General features: G+C 41.9%; 1 protein-coding gene and 1 pseudogene across 1 annotated transcript; one reads left to right on the top strand and one right to left on the bottom strand.

The window, feature by feature from the left end:
- Positions 1-8,361: 8,361 nt before the first annotated feature.
- LOC139786377 (uncharacterized) lies at positions 8,362-10,165 on the bottom strand (annotated as a pseudogene).
- Positions 10,166-17,298: 7,133 nt separating this feature from the next.
- Positions 17,299-19,313, top strand: LOC139786379 (uncharacterized). The gene has a single exon (XM_071725540.1). The coding sequence runs from the start codon at positions 17,299-17,301 to the stop codon at positions 19,021-19,023; it is 1,725 nt and encodes a 574-aa protein (XP_071581641.1). The 3' UTR covers positions 19,024-19,313.
- The last annotated feature ends 8,099 nt before the right edge of the window (positions 19,314-27,412 follow it).

Genomic DNA, 27,412 nt, shown 5'->3' with positions numbered 1-27,412 from the left:
CTGATTATCGGGAATCAGCTTCTTCGTTTTGACCTCCTTCCTTATCCTTTCTGCTAGTACCGCTGTGTATACCTTGTACATCGACGACATGATTGTTATCCCTCTATAATCCTTCACCTCTCGCCCTTCTCCTTTCTTTATTATTGGAACTATTTCCCCTTCCTTCCATTGTTCCGGCCAGCCTTCCTCTCTCCAGACCCTTTTACAGATTTCCCATATCCATTTCACCAATTCTTCTCCTCCAAATTTCCACGCATCGTTCGGTATCCCGTCATTGCCTATTGCTTTTCCTGTTTTCAATTTCTTTATTACGTTTCTTACCTCCTCCAGTTCTATCTCCTCCTCCTCTTGCCTGTCCCTTCCTCCTTCTCCTTTCACTACCCTATTCTCCATCCCACCCATTAATTCCAAGAAGTACTCCTTCCACTCTTCCAGCTTTATCTCTTCGTTTATCCTCTTCCTTCTTTTCCTTACTCTACTTATCAACTCCCATACCTTTCCTTCCGTTCTTGCTTTTCCTATTTCTCTTATCATCCTTTCCTCTTCCATATTTCCTTTTCCTCTTTCTTCTTTCTTTTGCACATCTGTCTGAACTCCCTCCTCCCCTCTCTGTATCTTTCCGTCTCTTCTTTTCCTTTCCTCCATTTTCTCAGCTCTTTCCTCACTTCTCTTTTTCTCTGTCTGCATTCTTCGTCCCACCATCCTCTTCTGTTCTTATTGGTCATTCTTCCTCCCTCTTTTTCAATCTCCTTTATTCCTTTCCTTATCCTTGACATTCCTACTTCCATCTCCTCTTGTAGATCCCCTTTTCCTCCCTCTAACATCCCTAACCTCTCCTTGAATTGTGTTCTTCCTTCCTCGCTCCATACTCCTCTTCTTCTTATTCCCTCTCCCTCTCTCTTTTCCTGCTTTCTTTCAAGTTTACCTTTCACCCATACTATTAGTGGGTGATGATCTGAGTCCTCTCTTTCTCCTACTTCTAGCCTTTCCACCCTATCTCTAACCTCTTCCTCCCCTATTACGTAATCTATAACTGTCTCGCCTCTCCCTTCCGTATACATAAATTCGCCTTCTTCATCTCTTTTCACGCCTCCGTTTAATATCGTCCAACCTCTTTCCTCTATGAATTCCAGTAGCTTTCCTTTGTCCCCGTTTATTTTCTTGTCTTTTGATCTTCTCTCTCCTCCTTCCATTCTTCTCTCATCCTCTTCTTCCCAACCTCCTTCCTCACCCGTTCTGGCATTGAAATCTCCACCTATTATAGTTCTTACTCCCTTCTCCCCCTCTTCTGTCCTATCATTCAAGCCTTCTAGCTTTCTGTCTATATCCTTGTTTACATATAATCCTATTATTCTCCATATTTCTTCTCCTATTCTTATCTTACATTCAATTTTTCCTTCCTCTTCCTCCATCCTTCTTGCTTCCTTTATCTCTTCTATTCTCTTCCGTATTCCTAATAGCATGCCTCCACTCGCTCTTCTTTTTTTGTTCTTCCTGGTCGCTATCTTCACTCTCCATCTGTATTCGTTTGGGACCTTCTCCTTCATCTTCTCCCATCCCCTCTCATCCAGCCATGTCTCCATCAATATCACTACGTCCCATTCCTTTATCCCTTCCCAGAACTCTTTATCCTTGTTTGCTATGCCCGCCACGTTCCAAAAAACCACCTTCCAAGTCTCCTCCTCTGAAGTGACATTCTTTTTCTCTCTCTCTCTCCATTCTCCTTATCCTCCTCTCTGTCTTTTCCTCCTACGTTCTTTTCTTCATCCTCCTTCTCACCTTCTTTGTCCTCCTCGTCTTCCTCTTCCGGGTTGCCTCCATCCTCTGCTTCTCTTATTCTTCCCCCCTTTTCTTCCACACTTTTCCTACGTTGTCCAGCAGTATCTCCTCATCCTCCTCCCATTTCCACCATTTTCCTTCTATTTGTATTTTTCCATATCCTACTCTTACTCTCTTGCCGTCTCCTCTCTCCTGTCTCGCAATGTCTTCTAAATTCCATCTCATCTTTCTCTCCTTCCATGTCAGGTCATCATCCATTCTTATCCCTTTTTCTCTTAGTCTTCTTCTCTCTATCATGACTTTTCTTTTCTGTTCTACTCCCTGTAGACCTATTGCTGCCATCCTTACTTCTCCCTCTCTGCCATCTTCAATGACCTTCTTACAACTCACTTCTGCCTCTATTCCTAACCTCTTTAGAATTTCTTTCACCTCTTTTTCTATTTTGTTCCTCTTTCCTTTTGTTCCTCTTATAACTAGGTTTTTTCTTCTTTCTTCTCTCTCTCTCTCTCATCTCTAATTTCTTATCTATTTCTTTTAGTTTTCTCTCCAGTCCCTTCTCTCCTACATCTTCTTCTTTTCCTTTTCCCTCTTCTTTCATTTTTATTACCGTCTTCTCCATTTCCATTATTCTCTCTTTCATCTCCTCTTTCTCCTTCATCCATTTTTTTCTCTCTCTTCCATGATTCTTTTTAGATCTTCCACCTCCTGTCTAATTTCCCTCCCCTGCTCCCTCATTATCTCTATCATCTCCTTTATCCCTTCTCTCATCTCCGCTTTTACCTCATTCTTTATCTCCTCTATCCAGGTTCTTTCGTCTCCTGTACTCTCCTTGCCTTCTTTTTGTGGTGATCTTTGCACCTTCTTGCTCCTGTTGAAGGCCCATTTTTCCGATTCCCCGCTATCCATCTCCCCTCTCTTTCTCTTTATTAATTCCATATTACCTGTACTTCCTCTTCTCTCCCCTCTTCCCTTCTCCTGATCCTCCCCCGCTAATTCTATCAACCTTGCCGTTTTTCCTAGATCCTCCATCATTTTCCCTCGGCTATACCTATCTTTCAAGTTATTCTATATCTCAATGCGTTTCCCTTCTATGTCTATGCTAGCCTATGCCCCCACGCGTGTCGCCGCGACAGTGCGACGCCGCGACGTCCCTGCCTATACGCTCCGCCCCTCTCTTCTTATTTATTCCGTGCCTATCCGTCTGACCGTTGCCCTTACACCACTTTTCCCTTCCCGTATCCAACCCTATCCTCTCACTTTGACCCGTGTCCACTTACACACGCTCTCCCCCTCCTCCACTTCTCTCTCTCACCCACTCGCTGTCCTCTCACACACCTTCTCACACTCCTCTTTGCCTGCTTTTCGTCCAGTCACTCACACACGTGTCACTCACGATAGCGCCGGAAGCGGAAGCCCGACGATGATATATATATTTGCTAATTATGTCTTGCAAAGTTAGCAAAAACTATAACTTAAAATTTGTTAACACATTAATATTGTGTTATATTATGCTTTAAGTATAATTAAAATGTTACATGAGACACATATAACTATATAAAACACTTATTAAACAAATAAAAATAAAAATAAATATATATACATAGTTGACATTCAATTAATTCTTGCGTTCAAACAGAAGACCACGTGTTCACTGTACATACATATACAAAAGCCTGAACTAAACTAAACTTTCACACGCTCCAGCCTTCAGATATAAGCTGGCTGGCCACTACCGTCCCAAATATTTCTTCTTTGTCATTGGCCCTGTTCGCGCGCGTGTTAGGGCGTTTTGCGCTGACCTTCTCAATAAATATCGCATTACTCTCTTCATGCTATGACTAATAACATCTCGACAATTTAAGAATATAATATTTACGAACATTCGTGATCTCGAATATTCGCAATCTCGAACAGGCCCCAAGAGCTCTCTCCCCTTCCCTCTACTTGTGATCTTTACACAAAACTATTATAAGTAAGTATATATTCGTTTATTCATATTTCTGATACATAATGTCAATAATGATCAGAATCAGTTCAAGGTTTTTCGCGATAATTTACATATTTACGTAAATAAATAAAAAATTGAAAAATGACGGAATATTGCGAAATGAGACCTAAAAGTAGACATTCCAAGCTTTCAATCGCCTTTTTAAAAATTTTTCTAGCGCAATTTTTCGCAAAGTTATGACGATTTTAATTTTAACATTTTGTTACGTCCTGAAATCGTTCGGGACGTCGGAGTGGGTTACGTGAAGTGAAATGGTAAAGCATTTAATGCATTCGCGATATTTAACTTGTGAAATACATAAAGGCAAACGAAGGTAAGTAGAAGACTTATGATTTATTTTTCTTTGATACTTGAGTAACACTGCACTCTCTGAGGATGATACGGATTTTCTGAGTTAGAAGTTTTGTTTTTGTAATTGTTCGTGAGCACGCGGATGCGCGTTTGATGGCGCGAGGAAGACGACCACGAGGAAAGCGGTTCACACAAGTCAAATACGTATAAGTCCACTAAAATAAGTATATTACAATAAAGTCTCAGTATACAATGGATACAGTGTTCCTTTACTTTTAGCAAAGCAAGAAGCCGTAAACGCGCGCACAGATGTTAGTACGGCATGCAGCGGTGGTGAAAGCGTGTTCGCGAAGCGCGATAGCGAAGAGCGAACTCAAAGCGGTGTACACAGCGGTGTTAGCTAGCGTAGTTAAGCGGTTTAGCGAGCGGAGATTCTGTGCGATTGACTTTCGACAAAGAGCCCGGTGCGCGACGAAGCAAGCTCTTTTATACGGGAGCTTCTTCTCGCAATAACCAATTGTTTCGAAGCGTTGTCGGTGACCTCCGATTTTCCCTTGTGATTGGCGGCACAGGGCTATGACACGCATTGAGTCGCGCCTGATTGGCAATCGGCGGCCTACGTCACCGCATCGCGTCGACGCGAGACGAAACATTGCTAACCGGCCGTTAGCAATGTTGTTGTTTGTCACACCGGTGACTGTTTATAGCGTGGGTTTCTCCATCGCGCAAGGACATGAAAACAGCGTTTTGGAAACGTCTTGAAAGGTATTGATTGCGAAATGCCTTTAGGGAAGCCCACGTTATAATGCAAAGTATTCAGAACTTACATATTTGGATTAGGATTTTTATTGAAACGATGAACTTATAGTACAGAGAAGGCACGCGCATTGTGCCCTTTCATTTGACGAGACCGATGCACGCTACGATGCACTCGTGATCTCAAACAGTAATTCTAGGTTTCGGTCGCTCTTCAACGGCAGGAGTCGATTGAGACGGATTTGAGACATCCGGGACGTCGGCGAGAGGCTCGGACTGTAATGCTGGTGGCGGAACGGAGTATAACACGCTCAGATCGAATTCATCGCCAGTATAATAGGCTCGCCGTAGCCTTTTTAATTGATGGGCACGTCCCGACCGTCTTGATCGTACCATTGGTGATACTATTCACTTACCTTGTTGCGGCTTGTTATACTTCCGGATCTTTTTTAATGTAAGCTGCTTCGATTTCCCTGTTGAAATATATCGCATGCAAACGTGCGTGAGTGTGTCCTTGTGAAATTGTGTGTGTGTATGTAAGCCTTAACAATATCATGCAGCTAATAAGTAGATAATCGGTATTCAATAATCTATTTTTAATCAATGTTTTTAGGAACGAGGAAAGAACAGCGAAGATTAGAGAACGCCCTGCGGGAGGCGCGCATCTACGTGAGGACTTGTCAAGAACGCCCTGAGAGAGGCGCGCATTGACGCGAGGATCTGTCAAGAACGCCCTGAGAGAGGCGCGCATCGACGAGTAGGTATCAGGTGGAAAATCATAGAAGGCTAGGTAAAACAAAACTATTCATGTATTTCGCTGCAACTGATATTTATTGCTGGCCTCACTTTCTTTCCTTGTATTACAGGATCATATTCCGGCAGTAAGAAGAACGACGCGTGAGACTAAGAGGCACAGCTCTCTGAATCAAACTCGCTCGCGGCTAAGTCCTTCTCGGCTCGCGGTGCTCTCAATATATCAATCTCGCGTAACTTATTCGGAAATAGAATAGAACTGAATGCGGATACCCGATTCACAGGGCCTGTATATATACTACTCGTTTGGTGACGTTTCGGGGTAAGGGACTACGGGGTTCACGTGAATACACGAGATCGTTACGTGAAACTATTCGGAAAATCGCGTGATTATCCGAGAGCGTCGCGTGCCGGTCGAGACTATGAATTGATCGCTCAATAAACAAATTTATCAAATTATATGCTAGTTATTTCCACGTTCCTTTAAACTCTTTCTAAAGTATCTTATATTTTTACTATAATAACAATACTAATACTACCTAACATTATCATTAACATGCGTTCTAAATCTATGATTTTACAATAATATCAATATTATTGTTAATATTAATAGAATAATATTAACATTATTATCACATGCATCTAGTCCTAACAATAAGTTTACAATGATATCAAGATTACTATTACTACGAATAATAGATTATTTTCACGTGCATTTTACCCTAACTATAGTTTTACAATAATATCAACATTATTAACAATATGCGCGTTTGCGACAGTAACACGCGGCATTGAAAAATTTGCTGTTTGTTACAATTTCATAAACAGATTTGAAAATTACTGAAAATATCAATAGCTCGATTTTAAAGAAATAAATTTTTGTAATTTTTTTCCTCTGGTAGGGTCAAAGTATGAAGTATATACTGTAATATCCTGCAGGCGTTTATTTTTTACAATTTGGAATCTACTTGTGACTGATTTTATGAAAAAAAGACAAAAACTGCATGTAACAATTTGGTTAAACCATCGTAGAATTTTCAAAAATTGTCGTAGAAAAACGAAACAAATTGCATTAAAAAGCTGAAGGTTTCAGCTTTTCAACGATTCTTTGCTCATTTCTGTACGATGATTCGTTCAAAAGTTATGACATTTTTTGTGCGCGCGTGCAACGCGTTTTTTTTTTTTAATTTACTTGACGTCTGTCGGCGCGCTCCGTACATTCACCGCGCCGCGTACATCTTGCATAATTTATTAGGTGAAAAGTATTGCTCGTACGAAAAAAACTTATAGAACATTTTTTGTGCAAAATTGTCCACTCTTTAATTTTCTACTCTTGTATTTTCTTTGTAAAATCGATATTTAACGAGATATTTGCAAAAAAAACGAAATTTGAGCCCTATTTGTTTAATATCAAACGCCTCGCACTTTTGAAACTAAAATTAAAACAACCTAACTTCCGAAGCGCGGATCTAGCTCGCGGCTGGTCAGGGTTCGGAGTAGGCGCGGAGGAAGACACAAGACTCGGTTAAAACAAAAAGTAACAAGGTTTATTCTAATGAGATTGAGAATACATGAGTTTGATCGCGGAGATCGCAGGTGCGAATATCGTAGCGGAATATGTACAGTGAGATACGCGGATGTCGTACAGTGAGATCGCGGAGATCGAAGGCGCGAATATCGAAGCGGAGATATATGTACAAGGGAATACGCGGATGTCGTACAGAGAGATCGCGGAGATCGTAAGCGCGAATATCGTAGAAGTGATATGTACAGCGAAGCGGAATTACGGCCAGCGATTGGCTACGCGGAACGAAGTACGTGTACTTGAGAACGCAGATTGGCGGGCGCGCGGGCTCGCAGAATACGGCGTGCGGATTCGGTGACGGTCGGCGCGGGAGCGCGGATTCGGACACGGCGGAGATCGTACGCGGTGAGGATCGTGCGTGGAGACGATATCGTGCGGCTAAGACCCTTAGCGAATATAAAGAAGACTCTTTATACACGGGCGCAGCGACGCGTCAGGCGGGATGCGGTACCGGGTGGCCAAGACCCTTGACGAGTAGAGAGTAGCTCTCTTACCCTGGTTCACTCCGGTATCGTAGGTTTTATTGTACGGGATCGAATCAACCGACAAGATGCTTTACTTGACGGAGCCAGAGAGAGACTCTCTACCTCCTGGTTGTGTTCGAGTTTAGGATTTCGGGATCCGTGAGCAGCGGAGAATCGGTCGGATCGGTTGCTGGCTCACGGCGGAATCTAATCTTTTTCGGAAAGACCGGCGTTTATATACCCCTCGGCGCCGTCAGGTGGCGGCGGGGGTATCGGCGACGGCGACGGCGACGGCGAGCGCCGAGGTAGATCGGCGGTGCGGTCGGGTATTATCCGAGTACCCCGACGCCGCGATCGCGTTCGGCGACTTTCGGCTGTTTTCGGCACCGCTCGGCGCTCCGAGTCGGTTGCCGCGGTAAGTTTCGCGGACTTATACGCGAGATAATCTAATTAATAAAAGGCACACCGTGCCTTGTCTCGCCCGATATTCGGCCGAGCGGCATCCGGTTGATGCTCGCCGGGAACGATGTGTTTCGGAGCGCATCGTTACAAAATTCCTCCTCGTCTCGACGAGGAAGGAATTACAAAAAGGCGCAAGACTCGCCCTCTTCCTCTTGACCAGATCTTTGCGGTCAAGAGGAAGAAGGTTGCGCCAGCCGCAGCCTCAGGCGCTAGTCGCCCCGCGGAAGGCCTCCTCCTCCCGCTTCCGGCGCAGGACGCCTGGCTCACAACTCCAAGTCGTCATCAGTCGGCGCAAGGCGCCCTGCTCCCGGCGCCAGTCGCCCAGCCTCTGGCACTCCGCCGACTCCAGGCGCTAGCCGCTCCTCGTCAGGTCGCTCGACCTCTTGGCCCTTGCCGCCTCTCGGTGCCAGTTGCCCGTCCTCCGGCTCATCGCCGACTCCCGGTGCCGGTCGCCCTATCTCCGGCTCTTCACCGATCCTCGGCGCTAGTCGCCTAACTCCTGTGGCTTCTACACCACCCAAGAGGAAACAGCCTTTTAAGATAGGAACGTCGACGCCGAGTTCAGGAGGGTCAACTCCGCCCAACCTGTGGGTTCTTCCGCCCTTGATTTCTCCACTTTCGCTCTCTCCGATTCGAAGGAGCACAGAGGAGACGCAGACGACACAGGTGGAGCTTTGAAGTACTGCGACGCAGACCGAGGGTATCCACACCAGAGGCCCAGAAGTTCACAGCAGGGCCACTCAAAGGAAACAACGAGGAGGCCGAGGACGACGAAGAAGATAAATGTTCAGCAAGATTTATATTCTATTAATGTTGTAAATGTTTGAATAAAAATGATTTTAAAAAAAATAACAACAACAAAAAATCTTAGCGATTAATAAACGGGACGGCGTTACGTCTAAAAAAATATAAAATTATATATAATTAAAGTATACTCACCGGTCGCAAAAGTATTTCCTGTTTTTGTCTAATGATTTGTGAGCTCACGCGAAGCGGGATAGATTTTTTATCCACGCGAAATGTCCCTCGTTGTCGTCTCGCCGGTCCTGCATGTACAGCAAATTTACGTGTTTGTCCATCTTTCGGTCGGTAAGCCGTATTGGTAGGATTGCAAGTTCCTTGTTTTTCTCGATGCTGTACACGTTGATGGAGATGTTGTTGAGTCGTTTAAACTGTTTAATCTGATTCAAAGTCATTGGAAACTCAATGTTTTGGAGATTTAGTACTGTTGTATAATAAGGGTACGAGGATTCCCGATACGTATGATCCTTGACTGGATGCAGAGCACCCACCACTGACCACGCGAAGCACGCATTATCCATAGATTGCACGTTAATCACCGCTCTCTTTATTTTAATTTCTTGCGGTAAATCGATGTAACACCCCGCGCGCATAGGATTATATTTGTTTATGTTAACAGTCAAATTGAGTATGCGCGACAACGCCCACCCGCTGTCGCGTTCCTGAAACTCTTCGAGAAACGATAAAGTAGGCTCGATAACGTGTCGCTCGTACCACTCACGCAAATCTGACGTACGAAAGAGTTCACAGTTTCTCGTGTTGATACTTTTATTCGCACGTTTGTCACCCGTCACAAATTCGCCGTTGAACACGGTGTTTATTTTCACATTGTCATATTGTTGCATGATGTTCCTTACACGATCGAGTACAATGTCTCTCGCATCTTCAAAAAATTGTCGCGGTTTGATGTAATTGGTATTTATTATCGCACCGGTCAATATACGGCTTTCGAACGCGGTATCGATTTCTCGCCAAACGAGTCTTTCCGCGTTATTGTCACCGTTACTAGTGCCCGCCGCGTACTCACCACTGATATGTATGAAATGTCTCTGTAATCGATTCTTCGCACCATCGAGTCGCGCGATTCTTGCCCCTAAAGATTGTCTGTGTCCGACTGAGAGCCGCGGACGCTTGGCACGACAGCGTTCTTCGAGCTGCTCAATAAATTCTTCGCATCGCTGTGCCCATACAAAATACTCGCCCAAGGTAGCGATTTAGCTGGATTAGTTCCAACAGGTCGTGTTCCGTTTCCTCGAGGTGTTCCATGTTTTTTTATACTGTCTTTCGCACTATTTTTTTAGATCACGTCACAGTCTTCGAAAGAGCACTTACACGCGAATCGATAACACCGTAAGCAATGCCGTTCGCAATGTTGAACGTGATAGTGCATGCATGTAAACGAATAATAATTGAAGTAGGGGCCATCTTTGTAAGTAAGTCGCCTAAAGAGCATCATCAATAGCATTAATATCGTCACAATCATCAATAGGATCAATATCATCATTATCATCAATATAGTAATTAGAAGCATTTTCAAGCTTAATCGGTATAGGAGGGTCGAATCGACCAGAGTTCGAAAGATCAAAGTTATTCATCACCACCAATTCGACGTACTTCCCAATACCTGTACGAATCTGAATGTACAGAGCTTGACAGTCATACTCGAGCTTTCGAATAATTTCAATCGCCCAATAGTGATAGTCCCAATAGTTCGGTTTAATGTAATATGGCCAAACACCAGCCAAGCGAGCTGCACATCTTTCTTCCTCGCCAACGCAATCGTCCCGCAGCCGTCGATACACTTTCCGTCTTACGTTAGACGTCCAGTCACAAGGAGGCTCAGTATCAATAACGACTCCTTGTCTGACGATGCGTTCACTGGTTCCGCGTATACCGTGTTCGCGATCGCGAAGAAACTGCACCGGCGATATTCGTTGCACATCCGTCAATCTTTCTCCTCGCACATCTCCATTGTCCTTCAAACGATGATATCGTTTATTACATAATCATCAGAGTATATAAGATTCATAGTGCCTATAGAGTTTATAGAGTTCTCATCACTTATTCGTTCCATGTTGCGCGAATTTTACACTGTCCCACTCGCGATAATGTTTTTCTTATTTTGTACAAATCGGGCACATGTTACACGAAAATATTTGGAATAATGGATTTCTACAATTTTTTTGCAAAATCGACTATTTATTGCATCGTGCAACTCGGTTATATGCTTTCAAATAGCATACATGTAACGAAGCACACACGACATATGAATTACCCGCGGTATAATAGAAATACATGGCGCAACACTTCGTATGTCCATTTAGCGCCATAATTTTCGAACGCGACACTATTTTATCGATAACTTCTTTACGGTTATCGTTTTCATTGCTGTTATAATTGCTGTCCGGTGACAACGGGCGATCCTCGTTGGATGAATCTACTTCCATATCGAAATTATTGTCTATCTCCATTTTTTTTGCTCACTGTTTTGAAAAAATGTTTCCTTTATACTAACCACTTGTTACAAAATAACTTCAGCTCCGAGTATGAACTCTTAAGAGCCGCCCACTCGCGATAATGTTTTTCTTATTGTGTGCAAATCGGGCACATATTACACGGAAATATTATACAATGCTTTACAATTTGAGCAGAAGCGGCAATGCATCGCACCGTGTAATTTAATGAAGTGTTTTCGGACAGCATACATGTGCCCGATATCAGTATCTGACAAAGAAATCATGCACGAAGCACTATAGTGCAAGTGCACCACCCGTAGAATAATAAAAGTATATTACGCACTGTTTCTCTCGTACGTAAATTCAGCGCAACGATTTCCGGACGAAACACTGTCTTGTGGGTAACTTCCTTAAAGTCATCGCTTTTATCACTGAAGTAATCACTGTCGTCCGATAACGCGCGATCCTCGTCGGATAAATCTACATCGAAATTATTGTCATCTCCTTTATCGTAAAAATATTCCTCTGTATTGAATACTTGGCACAAAAATGCAAAGTAACCGCCGTACTTTTTTTCAATCGATATACCGACGCGTAGACTTTCAAATCACAGACTGTGATTTTGACTCGCTTTATTCTTTCTTATATACTTTTTCTATTGCCTTATTCTCTCGTTCCAACTAGAGCATCGCGTATCGTTTCTTCTTCTGTTTTAGTGCATAGTGTATTCGGTTTTAGTATACACTACGATATCTTCCATAGAAATTGAGTCGCGTTGCTGCGCTTATCCTGTCTAGTGTTTATGAAATCTAGCAGCCTGTCATCGGCGCTCGCCTTTGTAACACGCGACGCCATAATCGAATGGTGCCGCGAAACGTGACCCAACATGCTCGCCGAAACCCCGATAAGCGGCTCTTCCTAGAAAGAAAGAAGAGGAGACCGCGACGGTTGAATCGTCTAAAATTTTTGGTCAAGTATTTACGTCGACCATTGATGCTCGCACCTGCGGTGCGAGATGATATTCGTTTATAAATTCTAGCGGCTGGATGGTGGCGCGAGATGAAATTTGTCTATAAAAATTCTAGCAGCCTCGGGGCTCGTCGATACCCTAATACCCCCTCTCCTCTCGCGTGATGACTCTTTCTAGAAAAAATGAAGAGGACATCAGCGTCATGCTAATTGCAGGTCATAAATTATAGCTGCCTGTCATAGGCGCTCGCATCTGAAGTGTGAAATGATATTTGTTTATAAATACTGTTACGCTCGTCGCGCGACCGCCGCACAATTCCACTCAATCACTCGCGCGCGACGCGTATTCTGACATTCGCACAGAAAAGACAGCACTTTATTAGGAAAGGAAGCTCGTTTATTAGTATCTCAATACAATAAGAGACTCGGGCAGACACGTCCGAACGAGACGGAATTCCAGAGCAGAATCTGAATATTGTTGTCTATAAACAAGCGTTGCTAAGGACGATTCGCGACTTCACGTCTACCGGGCGACTCGCATGAGCGCGCGGCACGGGCGCACAGCACGGGCGTAACACTACCCCCCCACTCTTCCAAGATTGTCGCCCCGACAATCCGGGAGGGTAGTCTTTTGCGGTCCACTGCTTCTCTGCTCCGTGGGCTCCAAGGCACCGAATGGTTCACTTGCCCTCCTCGAGCTGCTGCTCCGAGTTACCGGACCCCATTCCTCTTGGTCCCTGGTAGCCGCACTCCAGGTCTCCAACCGCTCCTCTTCTGGAGAGAGCTGACCAGGCTCCCCCCTCTGTCGGTTCTAGGACGACCCCGCAGAAGCTCCGCTTTTTCCCGGTGTGGTCTCCCCCGCTGCCAACCTCTCAAGACGCCGCTTCTCTTAATCTTCAGACAAGGGGGGGGGGGAAATACTTATGTGGACCCATCGTCTTAACAGACTCCTCAAGTCCCTGCCTCAGCATTCGCTCTACGTCCCACGGGAATACCACAGCTCAAAAAACCGTGGGCGAGGCAGTCTTCTTTTTAAAAAAAGTAACTTCCTTGAAGAAGTCTTCGGCCGATGTTCTGCCGCGGTAACCCACATCTCCTCGCGTACCGCCGACTTTCTCTAGAAAACAAATATAACGCACAGTAACAGAGAACCAAATATTTAAACATTAAAATCGAATCACAACTCATTATTTCATAACTTTTTATTAAATATACATTTTAAATTTCAATTATTATCACATGTTTCCCTTCCGGACTCCGACCTACACTAATTCCTTAACCCAATTTCCTTTCAGAGTAAACAGCTAACTTATCCGAATGAACAACTTTACTCCTATGACGAGGTGATTTCCGAATACAGTATACTACGTCACTAAGCTTCTTTATTATCAAGAAGGGATCTTCCCGATTGCTCTGCAATTTTGGAGCCTTTTCCTTAACTCTTCGGGGATTATAAAACCAGACTCTCTGCCCCTCCTGAAAAAGAACTTGTCTAACTCCGCGATCGTATCGAGCCTTCAGTCGAGAAAATTTCATATTCATCTGCTTCCGTGCACTAGAATGAATTTCTTCTAATTTTTCTCTCAAATTCCTGACAAAATTTCCAACCAGAGGTGGCTCTTCTCCATGAAACTTTGAAGAATTCCCCCGTAACAGATCTGTCGGTAATCTGAGATCTCGAGCGAAATATAATTCCGCAGGGGTAACTCCAGTTGTCTTATGTTTCGAGGATCTATACGCCAAGAGAAACATAGGGATTCATCGATCCCAATCTTTTTGATTTTCAGAAACATATTTCGCCAGATAGTTGGTTATAGTTTGATGCTGGCGTTCAACTTGCCCATCGGACTGAGGATGTAAAGCAGTAGTCCTCGTTCTCCTTATTTCAAAAAGTCTCATAATTCCGAGAAAAGTTTCGACTTGAAATTCCTCCCTTGGTCGGTATGAACCTCTGTAGGCACTCCGTGTCTGGAAACGAACTGGTATATAAAAACCTCTACTACCGTTCTTGCTCTCATGTTCTTTAAGGGAAAGATTTCCACCCATTTCGTAAAACAATCCACTATGACAAGAAGAAATCTGTTTCCGGATTTCGACACCGGAAGAGGGCCTAGAATGTCTATCTGTACTCTCTCTAATGGGGCTCCAACGTTATAAATTTGTACCCATCCCTTCCCCGAGGGGCTCTTCCTGGCAACGCAGACCTTGCAAGTTCTGCACCAATCTTCTACGTCCTGCTTGCAGGTTGCCCAGAAATAACGTTTTCGGATCTTTTCCAGAGTCTTGTTCACTCCAAAGTGACTTCCAGACGGAGAGTTGTGCGACTCCTCAAGAATTCCTTGAACAAGTTTCCGAGGAACTACAAGTTGGAGAAAACTGGATTTAAGGTTCGGAGCTTCCCATTTCTTATAGAGTATTCCCTCCTTCAGGACTAGAGCATCCTAATATGACCAATAAATTTGAGCAGAGACATCTTCCGTAGCTAACTCGGTGCGTGGTGGGCGAACATTCAGCCTCCTTACCACGGAGTATGATTAAAATGCTCAGGTCTGCCCTTTGCTCAAGACGCCACTCTGTCAGATTTCCTGTTGCTAATACAATGCGAGCGACTCCTTTCTCCATTGCCACGAAGTTTTTCCTTTCCACCTTGGCGCAATACTCACAGCCGAACGACTCACATGTCCGTCTTGACAGTCCGTCGGCATTTTTGTGAGAAAGTCCTTTTCTGTAAGTAATAATAAACTGGTAGTGCTGGAGTCTCTCCAGCCAACGAGCCAACTGCCCATCTAAATCCTTGAAAGACATAAGCCAACGCAAAGAAACATGATCCGTACGGATCAAAAATTTACATTCCAAAAGGTAATGGCAAAAAAACTTAATAGAATCTACAATCGCTAAAAGTTCACGACGAGTTACGCAATAATTCCGCTCGGCTTTATTAAGCACACGACTAAAATACGCAATGACCCTCTCCTCTCCCTCCTGCTTTTGCGATAAAACCGCGCCAATTCCTATATTGGAGGCGTCGGTATCTAAAATAAACTCACCCTCCCCCTTCGGAAAAGAAAGCACCGGAGGAGAGGACAACATTTGCTTCAGTTTATCAAAAGAGTTTTGATATTTTCACCAAATAAATTTTAACTGGTTCCCCGTTAACACATATAGAGGTTTAGCTATCGAAGAAAATTTTTTGATAAATTTACGATAATAAGAACAAAATCCAAGAAAGCTTCTTAATAGAGTTTTCGTGTGAGGAACCGGCCATTTCTCTACGGCAGCGACCTTTTCGAGGTCTGTAGAGACACCCTCCGCCGAAATTATATGGCCCAAATACTTTACTTTCTTTCCAAACAATACACATTTCTTAAGATTTATCTTTAAATTTGCTTCTTGTAAGCGTAAGAATACTTTTTCCAAATTCTTTAACATTTCCTTGAAACTTTTTCCAAAAATTATTATGTCATCTAAATAAACCAAACAAATTTTAAATAATAAACCTTGTAAAACTTTTTCATTAGGCGTTCAAAAGTTGCTGGGGCGTTACATAAACCGAAAGGCATCACCGTGAATTGCCAGAGTCCTCTGCCGAACGATAAACCCGTTTTCTCTCTATCCTCAGGACGAATTTTAATTTGCCAATACCCACTTTTTAAATCCAAAGCACAAAACCAAACGTTACCTGCTAGCTGATCAAATATATCGTCGACTCTGGGGAGGGGATATGAATCCTTTTCCGTCAATGCGTTTACTAACCGATAATCCACGCAAAATCTTATTGTTCCATCTTTTTTCCGCCTCAGTACTCCAGGGGAAACCCAGGGGCTATTTGATTCCTCAATCACTCCGCATGCCCTCATTTCTTCAATAATTTTATCCATCTCCCCTCTCATTCGAAAAGGAATCCGTCGGGGTACCTGCTTTCTGGGGAGAGAGTCTTGCACATTTATAACATGTTCAACAATATTACAATTCCCCGCAACAATATTTTCGGAAAACACATTATGAAATTTTTTAAAAAATACAGCAAAAAGTTTTTTTTGAATTATATCAAGATTCTGAGAATTATTCTCGAAGAGTTCTTTCAAGGAAACAGGGACTTTATTTGAAACATTCTCTATACGTGCTAATTGCATTCCTGATTCTGTAATCTCGAAACCAGAATCAAAGATTTCCTCTAAGTTTACCATTTTAAGAAAATTTACTCCCAAAAGACAATCGTCATTAATATCGGCAACAAGCAGAGGGATTACAACAGAATGTCTACCTATTTCCACTCTAGCTTCTACTTTAAACTCTATTGCAACTTTCTCACCAGTAGGATATCTCAAATTTATATCTTCTATCTGAAACTTTTTCTTTCCTGCTTCTACGAATTTCTTATTTAGAATGGAAACGTCAGAGCCCGTATCGACCTTGAAAGAGCACTCTTTCCCGTCAATCTTTCCCACATACCAACACATACTCAACATAATGCAAATTATCGAAAAAACTCGAGAGTTTAACATTCCGGTCTTCCTGTGCTTCGTGGACTATAAAAAAGCCTTTGACACGGTGAAGTGGCACCATCTATGGAACATCTTAAGGGTACATTCTCGTCAGTTGGGTCAAATTTTGGCAAAAATTGTTTTTTGCGGAATTCGATAGCTATAACTGTCTAGAATATCATGTTAAAAGGAAAAATCGAAATTCGTAACGGTTCAAAAGTTATGAGCCTCCGAGCCGACCGAGTCAAAGCAGGTAGCGAGCGTCGCGCGGCTCAGGTACGTAGCGCCGAATATTCCTCGTACATTTATCGACCTTTCTTTAGGTTTATGATTTCACGTAAGGTTTTCTATTTTTGGCGTTAGATGGAGCCTTTTTACACTGAACTATTAGGGATTACACTGGTGAAATCAGGTTTATAACGTACGAGAAACACGTGTGCGATTTTGTGTCTCCCGCGTTTTTGACGTCTCAGTGCGTGTATTTTTTAAAATGCCTCAAGACAGAAAAAGCGACAAATACAGTTCGAAACGTCCCGGTAAAAAAGGAACAAAGAGAAGATTCTCTGGGAATCAACATACAAACGAAAATGAGCAAGAATTTGCCAGCACGTCAGCGAAGAAAATAGCCGGTTCGGATGACTTCGAAACAACTGTTTCGCCGAGTAACGTATATGCAGTCGTGAATTTCACGTTAGTTTTTACTGTTCTTTCCAATATTTTAAAATGCAAAAAGTGTAACGGAGATGTCAAATTTGGAAAAAAAGACGAACATGGCTTGGGATTTCAACTTTCTGTTTTATGTAAGTGTGACGAGAAGTTTATTTATTCGTGTAAAAAAATTAATAACAAATCCTACGAAATAAATCGGCGGTTAGTATTTGTCATGAGACTTTTGGGCGTTGGAATAGCTGGCATTAATACCTTTCTTGGATTGATGGATCTTGGAAAAAAAATTAGCAATAATATGTATTACGCTGCCGTCGACAATATATTCGTTGCTGTAAGTGCTGTGTATAATGAAGTCATCGGAAAAGCAGGTCGAGAGGAAAAAGAAAAAAATGCTGCCAATGGAAACGAGGAGAAAAACTTGACAGTATCAGGAGATGGATCATGGAGCAGACGAGGATTTTCTTCTCTGTTTGGTATTGTCACAGTAATTGGACATTATACTAGTAAAGTGCTAGATACGTTGGTAAAGTCATCCTTTTGTAAACTATGCGTCATAAATAAAAATAAAATGACGGACACCGAATTTGACACGTGGTTCAGCGAACACGAGGATGATTGTCAAGCCAACCACAAGGGAAGTGCCGGAGCTATGGAAGTGCAAGGAATGCTGGAAATGTTTGCCAGAGCAGAAAATCTACACGACGCGAAATATTCAAACTATATTGAAGATGGAGATACGAAAACTTTTAAAGCTTTGTTACAACAAGACCAAGAAGTTAGTAAAAAAGAATGCATCAACCACGTGCAGAAAAGGATGGGCTCAAGATTGCGGAAAGTTAAAAAAACCAACAAAAAAGTCGGAGGACGTGGGCCTGGAAAGCTCACGGACAAGTTAATAAATGAATTAACAATTTATTATGGACTCGCAATCAGACGGAATTCGTGTGACGTTGATGCAATGAGAAACGACGTGTGGGCAACATTTTTCCACAAAATATCGACAGACGAAGAGCCTCAGCACGAGAATTGCCCAAGTGGACCAAACTCTTGGTGTAAATGGCGACAAGCGGAAGCAGCTGGAACTTTACAGTCATATAACCATCCTCCTCCTCTCGACTCGAACGTGCAGGAATTAATTCGGCCCATTTATGAAGACCTTTCATCGCAAGATTTGTTGAACCGCTGCTGTGGAGGATTCACACAAAACAACAACGAGTGCTTCAACAAAACTGTGTGGCAGTTCGCTCCAAAACACTCTTTTTGCTCCTCCAATATTATAAATATTGCGACATATTTGGCCACCTGTATTTTCAATGAAGGTTTAAAACCGATTTTGAAAATTATGTCGATTATGGGAGTCACCATCGGCCCAAATGCATACGAGTATGCTTGCGCTCGCGACGCTAACCGCATAAAAGACGCCGAGCGGTTATCGTCGATTCATTCAATCGAGGCGAGAATGGCCAGACAAAATAAAAGATTGCAGGAGCAAGTCAATTTTGAAGAAACCGAAGGATTATTATATGGCCCTGGAATAGCTGACTAGCGGTAAATATCAAAATATAAACATTTATGTCGAAAAAACTATACTTAAAACTTTACGCGTTTTCTGGAAAACAACGTTTTTCGAGCTGGCGACCGTGATAACTCAGTCAATTTTCAACGAATCTTAATGTTTTTTTTTTAAATACGCGTAATTAAACTCTCTATCGCATGAACCACAATTATGCCGATACGTTGTAAATTGATTTTTTTATAAACAAGAAAGTAACGAAAAAATTCATTAAAAACGCATATAAATTTCAAAACGCCGCCATTTTGTTATTTTTGGATAGATTTCATTTTTCGTGGTTCATGCCATAACCACACTCATACTAAACAAGAATCTTTTTCCATTTTTTGTTTCAGATGAATCTTATGACCTGTAGGACGGTCGCCAGCGAGGTCCTTTTTTTCGCAGCGGTCTACGGCGCAACGTACCCTACCTCGGGGTTATCATAAAATTAATTGAAAATTTTTTTAAATATACTTAAAAGTACTACAAATATACCTGAAAAATCGCGAATGTCTAGATTTATTACTTTCCTAAAAAAAAAATCATGAAAATAGCCTATTTTTCGGCCTTACTGATGAGAATGTACCCTTAAGGGAGATAGGACTGCCCAGGCATCTCATTACTCTCCTCAGGAATCTATACGAGAGCAACACCACCTCAGTAAGGATAAATAATAGAGATTCGTCGACCTTCTCTACAGAAGCTAGTGTCCGGCAGGGATGCATTCTATCGCCGCTACTCTTCAACATCTATGGAGAGTTTGCAATGAGGCAAGCCCAGATGATTGGGACAAGGGAGTATCAATTGGCGGTAAGAAGCTCAACAACCTTCGCTATGCCGATGACACCACGCTAATTGCGTCCTCGGAAGACGAACTGGCCGAAATGATTCAAAGAGTTGAGAAAGCCAGCCAAGCGATTGGATTATCATTGAATCGGCAGAAAACCAAAGTCATGATTGTCGATCGTGCTAATAATAATCGGCCAGATATACGGGAGGTCGCCAGATGTGAGGTCGTGGACAGGTATGTATATCTGGGCACGCTGCTGGTCAACAACGGTGGCTGCACAGAGGAAATCAGACGAAGGATCGAGATGGCGAGGGAGGCACTGAGGCGGCTGGATGGGGTGTGGAAGGACAAAAACATAACAACTAACACTAAGAAGAGGCTGGTGCAAAGTCTTGTGTTCCCTGTATTTTCTTACGGGTTCGAAGCCTGGACCATTTTGGAGAAGGACAGAAGGAGGATTGAGGCCTTTGAAATGTGGTGCTGGCGGCGGATTCTCCGAGTACCATGGACGGATATGCGAACAAATGTGTCTATATTAAAGGAGCTCAAAATAACGAGAAGACTGTCGACGACAACCTATGACAGAATCCTCAGGTACTTCGGGCACGTGGTGGGACGAGAAACAGGTCTGGGAAAAATCATTGTAGAAGGAAAGGTTGAAGGTACACGTCCCAGGGGAAGATCCCCAAACCGATGGGTGGATCAAATCAAGAAGATCACGGGGACCACTCTTCGCGGGACTACCTTGAAGGCGCTGAACAGGACGGAGTGGCGGGCGGCGGTCCAGCACTCACTCCATATTGGCCACGACGCCTCAGCTATGAGGCATAACGACTAAGAAGAAGAAGAAGAAGGGGGTGGGGTGGAGCAACAAAATCAGGATCGACGAAAATGTGAAGCAACAAAGTCAAAATGATATAATCCGTCCAGATATATGTTTAAATTGGAATTTTTAAGGCGTTGTGTTAGATGGGAATAATTAGGGGTAGTTTTTTCATGGTAGGGGTAGTGCAACAAATTTAAAAATGGAGCAACAAATTAGCAACAAAAGAGCACTAAATTTCTGCATGTTTTATTCGACTGTGCTAAAGTGGCTGTGTCAGCTTAATAGACATACAAATGTGGTCTGTTCGGGTACATTTCTCTACAAGTAGAAAACTGAAAACCTTAACTGAAAACCTTTCTACTATATGCGACTATCATGCTAAACTTCAGATTTTACTGTAGAGCAATATCAAGTTGACTGGTATATAACTTGCCTCCAGAAATTCAATTTTTTTCGTTAGCTCCGTTATATCATCAAGCCCTTTAATTCATCTCGTATCCAAACCGTTTTATTTCATTTGACATGTGCAATACCTACGTGTTCACAAGAACAGTGCTTATATATTATCTGAATATCTGCACTATCCTCATATTTACGCTATTCTGATATTCGCATTATCCGGATATCTGCATTATCCAGATATTCGAGATATTCGAACATATTCTTACGGATTATCCCCAAATATTCGGATATCTGGATGATCCAGATAACGAACATTTGTTACATCCATTATCCGAATATTTGAATAATTTTTATTAGAATAATAGTCCTAATGTTAAGAATGTGAATTAAACTGTATTGGTAGGATAGGCTTGTTTCTAGCGTTTGCTTTTTGCTAAATAATAAAGCATTTGAAATAAAATATGTATGTATGTACATGTAAATCAAATTAATTATTTGTCTTATTTAATTTAGAAACAATCTTGGACTGTAACAGCTCAATTTATTTGTATGGTATTGGGCGGATGCGAGAGGCTTTACATTACAGCTTGGCCGGCAGATGATTTGGCAGAAATCGTGAGTAATTACCAAATTAAAAATTTATTCGTGATAATCCTCTTTTGTTTTTTTTTATAATAAAAAATATGTAATAGAAAAATATGTATTAATCACACTGTCCTTAGTAACTAGAAAGGACCTCGCATAATTCTTGTGGAAATTGGATTTCGGTGAAATTGGCTGAAACTTTGAAAATAAATACCCGGGAAAAAACCTCTTATTTGTTCATATTAGTTCATATTAGTTCATATTAATATATAACTATATATGATCATATAAGAAATGGAAAATATAATCTTAAACAATATCATATGGCCACATATAAAAATATATAATTATACAGTTTAAGCTTAAAAGTTGTAATGCCCATAACTCGGTAGGAGATCATTTGCGGACCTATGTTGATAGGAACTTTTTTCATTATTTTGATGTGAACTATTCACCCTTAAAGTAGCGGACAACCTTTTCGTTACATCCTGTATATGGCCATATATAAGCATATATGATTATATACCCGGGAAAAAATATCTCTTTTGCTTCCTCATAGAGGAAGCTTTGTTTTTATAAACATCGTATATGGACCTTTGATCGCATATAAAACTAGATCTAATCAACCAAATGTTAATGAATTATATATGAAATAGGGGTAGAAAAGACCGAAGAGAAAATTGTTTTTTTTGTTTTCGATGCCAATGTGTTCCTTATGTTCTAAAACGTCAAAATATCGCATTAAAAAAAATGTCGGTATGTGTGTATGTATGTATGTGCCAAATTTACCGAAATTTTTATAACTCCAGAACTAATCAACCAAATCTTAACGAATTATATATAAAATAGGGGTAGAAAAAACTGAATATAATAGAATTAATAAAAATTGCTAATAATAAAGGGGTTACCGGTGTCTGTTTAAAAAAACAGCCAAATTTACCAAAATTTCTATAACTCAAGAACTGATTAACCAAATTTTAAAGAATTATATATGAAATAGGGGTAGAAAAAACTGAAGAATATAATAGAATTAATAAAAATTGCTAATAATGAAGGGGTTACCGATTTTTATCTAAAAAAATCTATATGATTGAGCTTAATTTTTTTTATGTATAGAGTATCATTAAAGGTAGGTTGGTGTTGAATTTGGCAATGATCGGTGAAGGGGTTACCGATTTTTGCCTAAAAAGTGTACAAGTTATACATGTAATCTTATATATAGAACGTATCATTAAAGGAAGGTTGTTTTGAATTTCGCGAAGATTGGTGAAAGGGTTACCGATTTCTGCCTAAAAAATATATAGGGTAGACCGAGGCGAATCGGATTACTAATTAGCACGATAAAATAGCTCGTTTGAAAAAAAAAACACTAACGAAAACTGTCTTAAAACTTATATTGATCCGATTCGCCTCGGTCTACCCTAAGTTATTTGATGGATAGAGTATCATTAAAGGAAGATTGTTAGTGAATTTGGCGAGGATCGGTGAAGGGATTACCGATTTCTGCTTAAAAAGTGTATAAGATGTACATGTAATTTTATATAGAGTATTATTAAAAGAAGGTTGTTTTGAATTTTGCGAGAATCGGTGAGAGGGTTACCGATTTCTGCTTAAAAAATGTGTAAGTATCTTTAATGATACTCTATCCATAAAAAAAAGTGTGCAAGTAGAAACTTGCACATTGCTTCCTCATAGTTTTTAAGTGTGCAAGTAGAAACTTGCACATTGCTTCCTCATAGTTTTTAAATGTGCAAGAAGAAACTTGTATATTGCTTCCTCATAGTTTTTAAGTGTGCAAGTGGAAACTTGTACATTGCTTTCTCATAGTTTTTAAGTGTGCAAGTAGAAACTTGTTTAATTGAGCAAGTAGAAACTTGCACATTGCTTCCTTATAGTTTTTAAGTGTGCAAGTAGAAACCTGCACATTGCTCTATGAGGAAGCCAAATTAATAAATATCTACTAATAATTATGCATAAAAAAACAGGCTTCCTCATAGAGGAAGCAATGTGCAGGTTTCTACTTGCACACTTATAAACTATAAGGAAGCAATGTGCAAGTTTCTACTTGCTCACTTAAACAAGTTTCTACTTGCACACTTGAAAACTATGAGAAAGCAATGTACAAGTTTCCACTTGCACACTTAAAAACTATGAAGAAGCAATGTACAAGTTTCTACTTGCACATTTAAAAACTATGAGGAAGCAATGTGCAAGTTTTTTGTTTATATTAGTAGGTATATAATTATATATGGTCATATAAGAAATGGAAATATAATCTTGAACAATATTATATTGCTATATATAAAAATATATGATTATGTATTCCATAAAACCTCTTTAAGTATAACCTTACATAGCTAAAAATGATAGAATGTTCCGTCAATATAGATTAACAATAATAAGAGGTTTTATTTCGGCTCAATTGGCTATTATATAAAGGTGACACAAACGTTACGACGTTTCGATCCTTATCAAGCAATCTACAAAGCAATTTGGTCTAAGGTCATAATTAATGTCATATTTTAAAATTAATGGAGCAAAGTTAAAAGCAAGGTAATACCTACTAATAAAAAAGAACCATCACTCTCACATTAAACCCACGAAGATTTTTGCCGAAAAAATCATAAGTGTAAGATGTAGAATGTCGATGGTAGTGACTTGAATTGATGCAGTGTAAATGCGAAAATTAAAACCATTCTGTCGTTGTAAAAAGTGGCGCACGTATTATCGAAACGAGCATGTTCATGCGACTAACATTGAAAATAGACGGACGGGATTTAATAAGTAAATTAAAGAACATCAGAAGGTTGTGAACATAAACATTGGTCGAACGAGAAAACAAATCAAGCAATCGCGATAACATTGTCATATATGGAATTTAAGTTATCCGTGTCTTTTTGAAAATTGATCGTATCGGTCTGTCTTTTTATGAAAAATGTCTCGGCTATTTCACGTTTTCTGGTGTTCTTCTCTTTATGTAGTATATCAACATTTTTAATCTAACATTAATGTGTTGCGACCCGTTTTCCTTCGGTCTTGCTAGCCGAAGGGGCGCTGCCGCAAATTATCTGCCAAGCAGACGGTAGCTCCGAGGTATCCGCGGTATCAATCTCTCCGATAACTTTCTCTCGACGAAACACTCTAATGGGCGCCAGGTGCGATTACGCGCACCACGTTTCGACAATTCAAATCCCGATATATGTACAAGTCACATGAACGCAAACTCAGGGCGTCGGTTATGTCCTTTGTCAAGGAAGGGAGGCGGGGAGGGAGCGTAGCGCAATCAACACAGATTAAATAATAAAAAAAATAATAATATATTTCAGATAGAATACTGTGGGAACGTCACACATCCTACTCGCGAAAACGCGAGTCTCATTCCCTGCGAATCTCAATTACGCACGAAGTTGATCGTGACTTCAGTACACCGCAATACCTCGATCAACCGAGTACAACGCAATATCTCATTACCCGAGTACAACGCAATATCTCATTAACCGAATACATCGCAATATCCCAATCAACACGTCCGCGAGATTTCCCTTCGAGCGAGCGCGACGATACTTGCCCGCACGGTGACGACGCAAAATATCCGCGAGGCTCTCAGGCGAATACAACGCAATATCTCCCGAAACGCACCGTCCGCGATATGTTTCCACTCGCGACACGCGTCAATACTTATCCCGACAGGTTCTCCACAACGCATACGATATTCCGCGATGCGTACCGCTCGCGGCACGTCTCTATTCGCAAACACGCAATAACACACAATAAACACGAATTGACTGTCAGCCGCGTCAGAGCTTCCAAGGAGGGCTTTCTCACAACTTTCCGGGCTCCATCTCAGCCCGCCCCGCGACCACGCGTTCACCCAGAATGCAAAGGTAATCTAATTGGCATCTGCAATCAGCCGTATCGGGTCATGGCCGAGATCGAGCCCTTAATATCGCGATAGTACTGGAGCGGAGATCTTACAGAATTGCTGCTCGCTGCTGCTCGGCTGCGTCGGGGCACTTTTCCGGGGGTGGCTTCTCGGCTACGGCTGGCTCGACAGTGAAGAGTGGCCGGCCCGGCGGGACCACACTGGGCCCCCGCGCATGCGCTCCAAGCTCGCGGTCTTCCGCCCCGCCGACCTGTCGCGCGTGCCGCCCTGCTCGCGGCGCCGCTCGCAATGTCCGCCGCTTTTCCACGGCACTTTCAATCGGCTGTCACGTATGCGGGCCCATCTCAGTTTTCGCCAGGCTAGCCAGGCCATGGCCATGCTGCTCGGCGCCCTTGGTACCGTCGGAGGAGGCGTCCGGGTCGTCCACCCGCGCTGCAGTCGCGGTGTCGCACTCTTTGTTATGCTGCGGCGAGGCCAGGGATGTGCCGTGCGAGACATTCCTTGCGCTTCCGCGGCGGCGGGCCCCGGTGACCCGCCCGGGGCCAACCACTCCGCCCAGCGTCCCCCAAGCGTCCGTTCTTTCCTCGTTGCGACATAAGTCGTTACATTTCTATGTCGTCGTCAATCACACGCTCCGGCACCACCTGTCGTACCTATGAAATCTAACTTATAATTAAGGCTCCTGGTCCCTGAGCCGAGAACTCCGAAGCGACGGTGGCGACGTACCGTCGCGGTAGAAATAAGAACTCTCTTCTCTCACTCTCTCCAATTGAGAATTCTGTCCTTTGTGACATGTTGACAACCTATTTTGCGTTGCGTTAAATTTCTTTATTATTCGCTCTGTACTTGTGCTATAACGTTTAACGTATTCGTGAAACTCGTAAAATTGATCGTATGGTAAGATTTGCAAGAAATACATATGCGGAAGGAACATTCTCCACTCCTTTCAATAGTCGTCAAACGGCTTGTTTTTCCGTATGTTTAGGCTTCGTTTTATGACTGTTTGTTTATTGTCGAGGGAAAAGGATAGTATCCGATCAATTTTAGAAGTGTGCTGAAACGATCTATAGTGATTTTTTATTGAAATGTCTTTTATTTCGGAAAATACCGCAACATAAAATAGGGTAATTTCTCGCCTCGATAGCAAGAAATTCAATATGGCCGCGGTGATTACCCAGGAGCCTTAATTAGCGCAAATAGCCCTCCCCTACTCAAATCGAGGCGCGTTTTCAATAACTACCATTCACGGCTTAAATTCACGCACGAAATTGAAAATAATGGCTCGCTCCCGTTTCTAAATACTACGGTTATTAGAGATGGAAACCGGCTAATTACTAATTGGTACAAGAAACCGACTCTTTCAGGTCGTTATATTAATTACTTTTCCAACCATCCGTTTAATTATAAAATTAATACAACAAGTAGCTCCTTGACCGTGCAATCTTATTGTCGAATAAGCGCTTCCACAGATCTAACGTTGACATTGTTAAGAAAATTCTCTTGAATAACTCCTTTCCCACAGAGGTCATAAATAAACACATTAAAGTTAGATTAAAAATGTTGATATATTACATAAAGAGAAGAACACCAGAAAACGTGAAATAGCCGAGACATTTTTCATAAAAAGACAGAACGATACGATCAATCTTCAAAAAGACACGGATAACTTAAATCCCATATATGACAATGTTATCGCGATCGCTTGATTTCTTTTCTCGTTCGACCAATGTATATGTTTACAACCTTCTGATGTTCTTCAATTTACTTATTAAATCCCGTCCGTCTATGTCCAATGTTAGTCGCATGAACATGCTCGCTTCGACAATACGTGCGCCACTTCTTACAACGACAGAATGGTTTTAATTTTCGCATTTACACTGCATCAATTCAAGTT

This window comes from Temnothorax nylanderi, unplaced genomic scaffold (genome assembly GCF_030848795.1).
Source record: "Temnothorax nylanderi isolate EJ_2023f unplaced genomic scaffold, tnyl_v1.0 TNYL_tig1022_pilon, whole genome shotgun sequence".
Classification (NCBI taxonomy): domain Eukaryota; kingdom Metazoa; phylum Arthropoda; class Insecta; order Hymenoptera; family Formicidae; genus Temnothorax; species Temnothorax nylanderi.
Note: the sequence above shows the minus strand (reverse complement) of the source record. Positions and strands in the feature narration are given on the sequence as shown.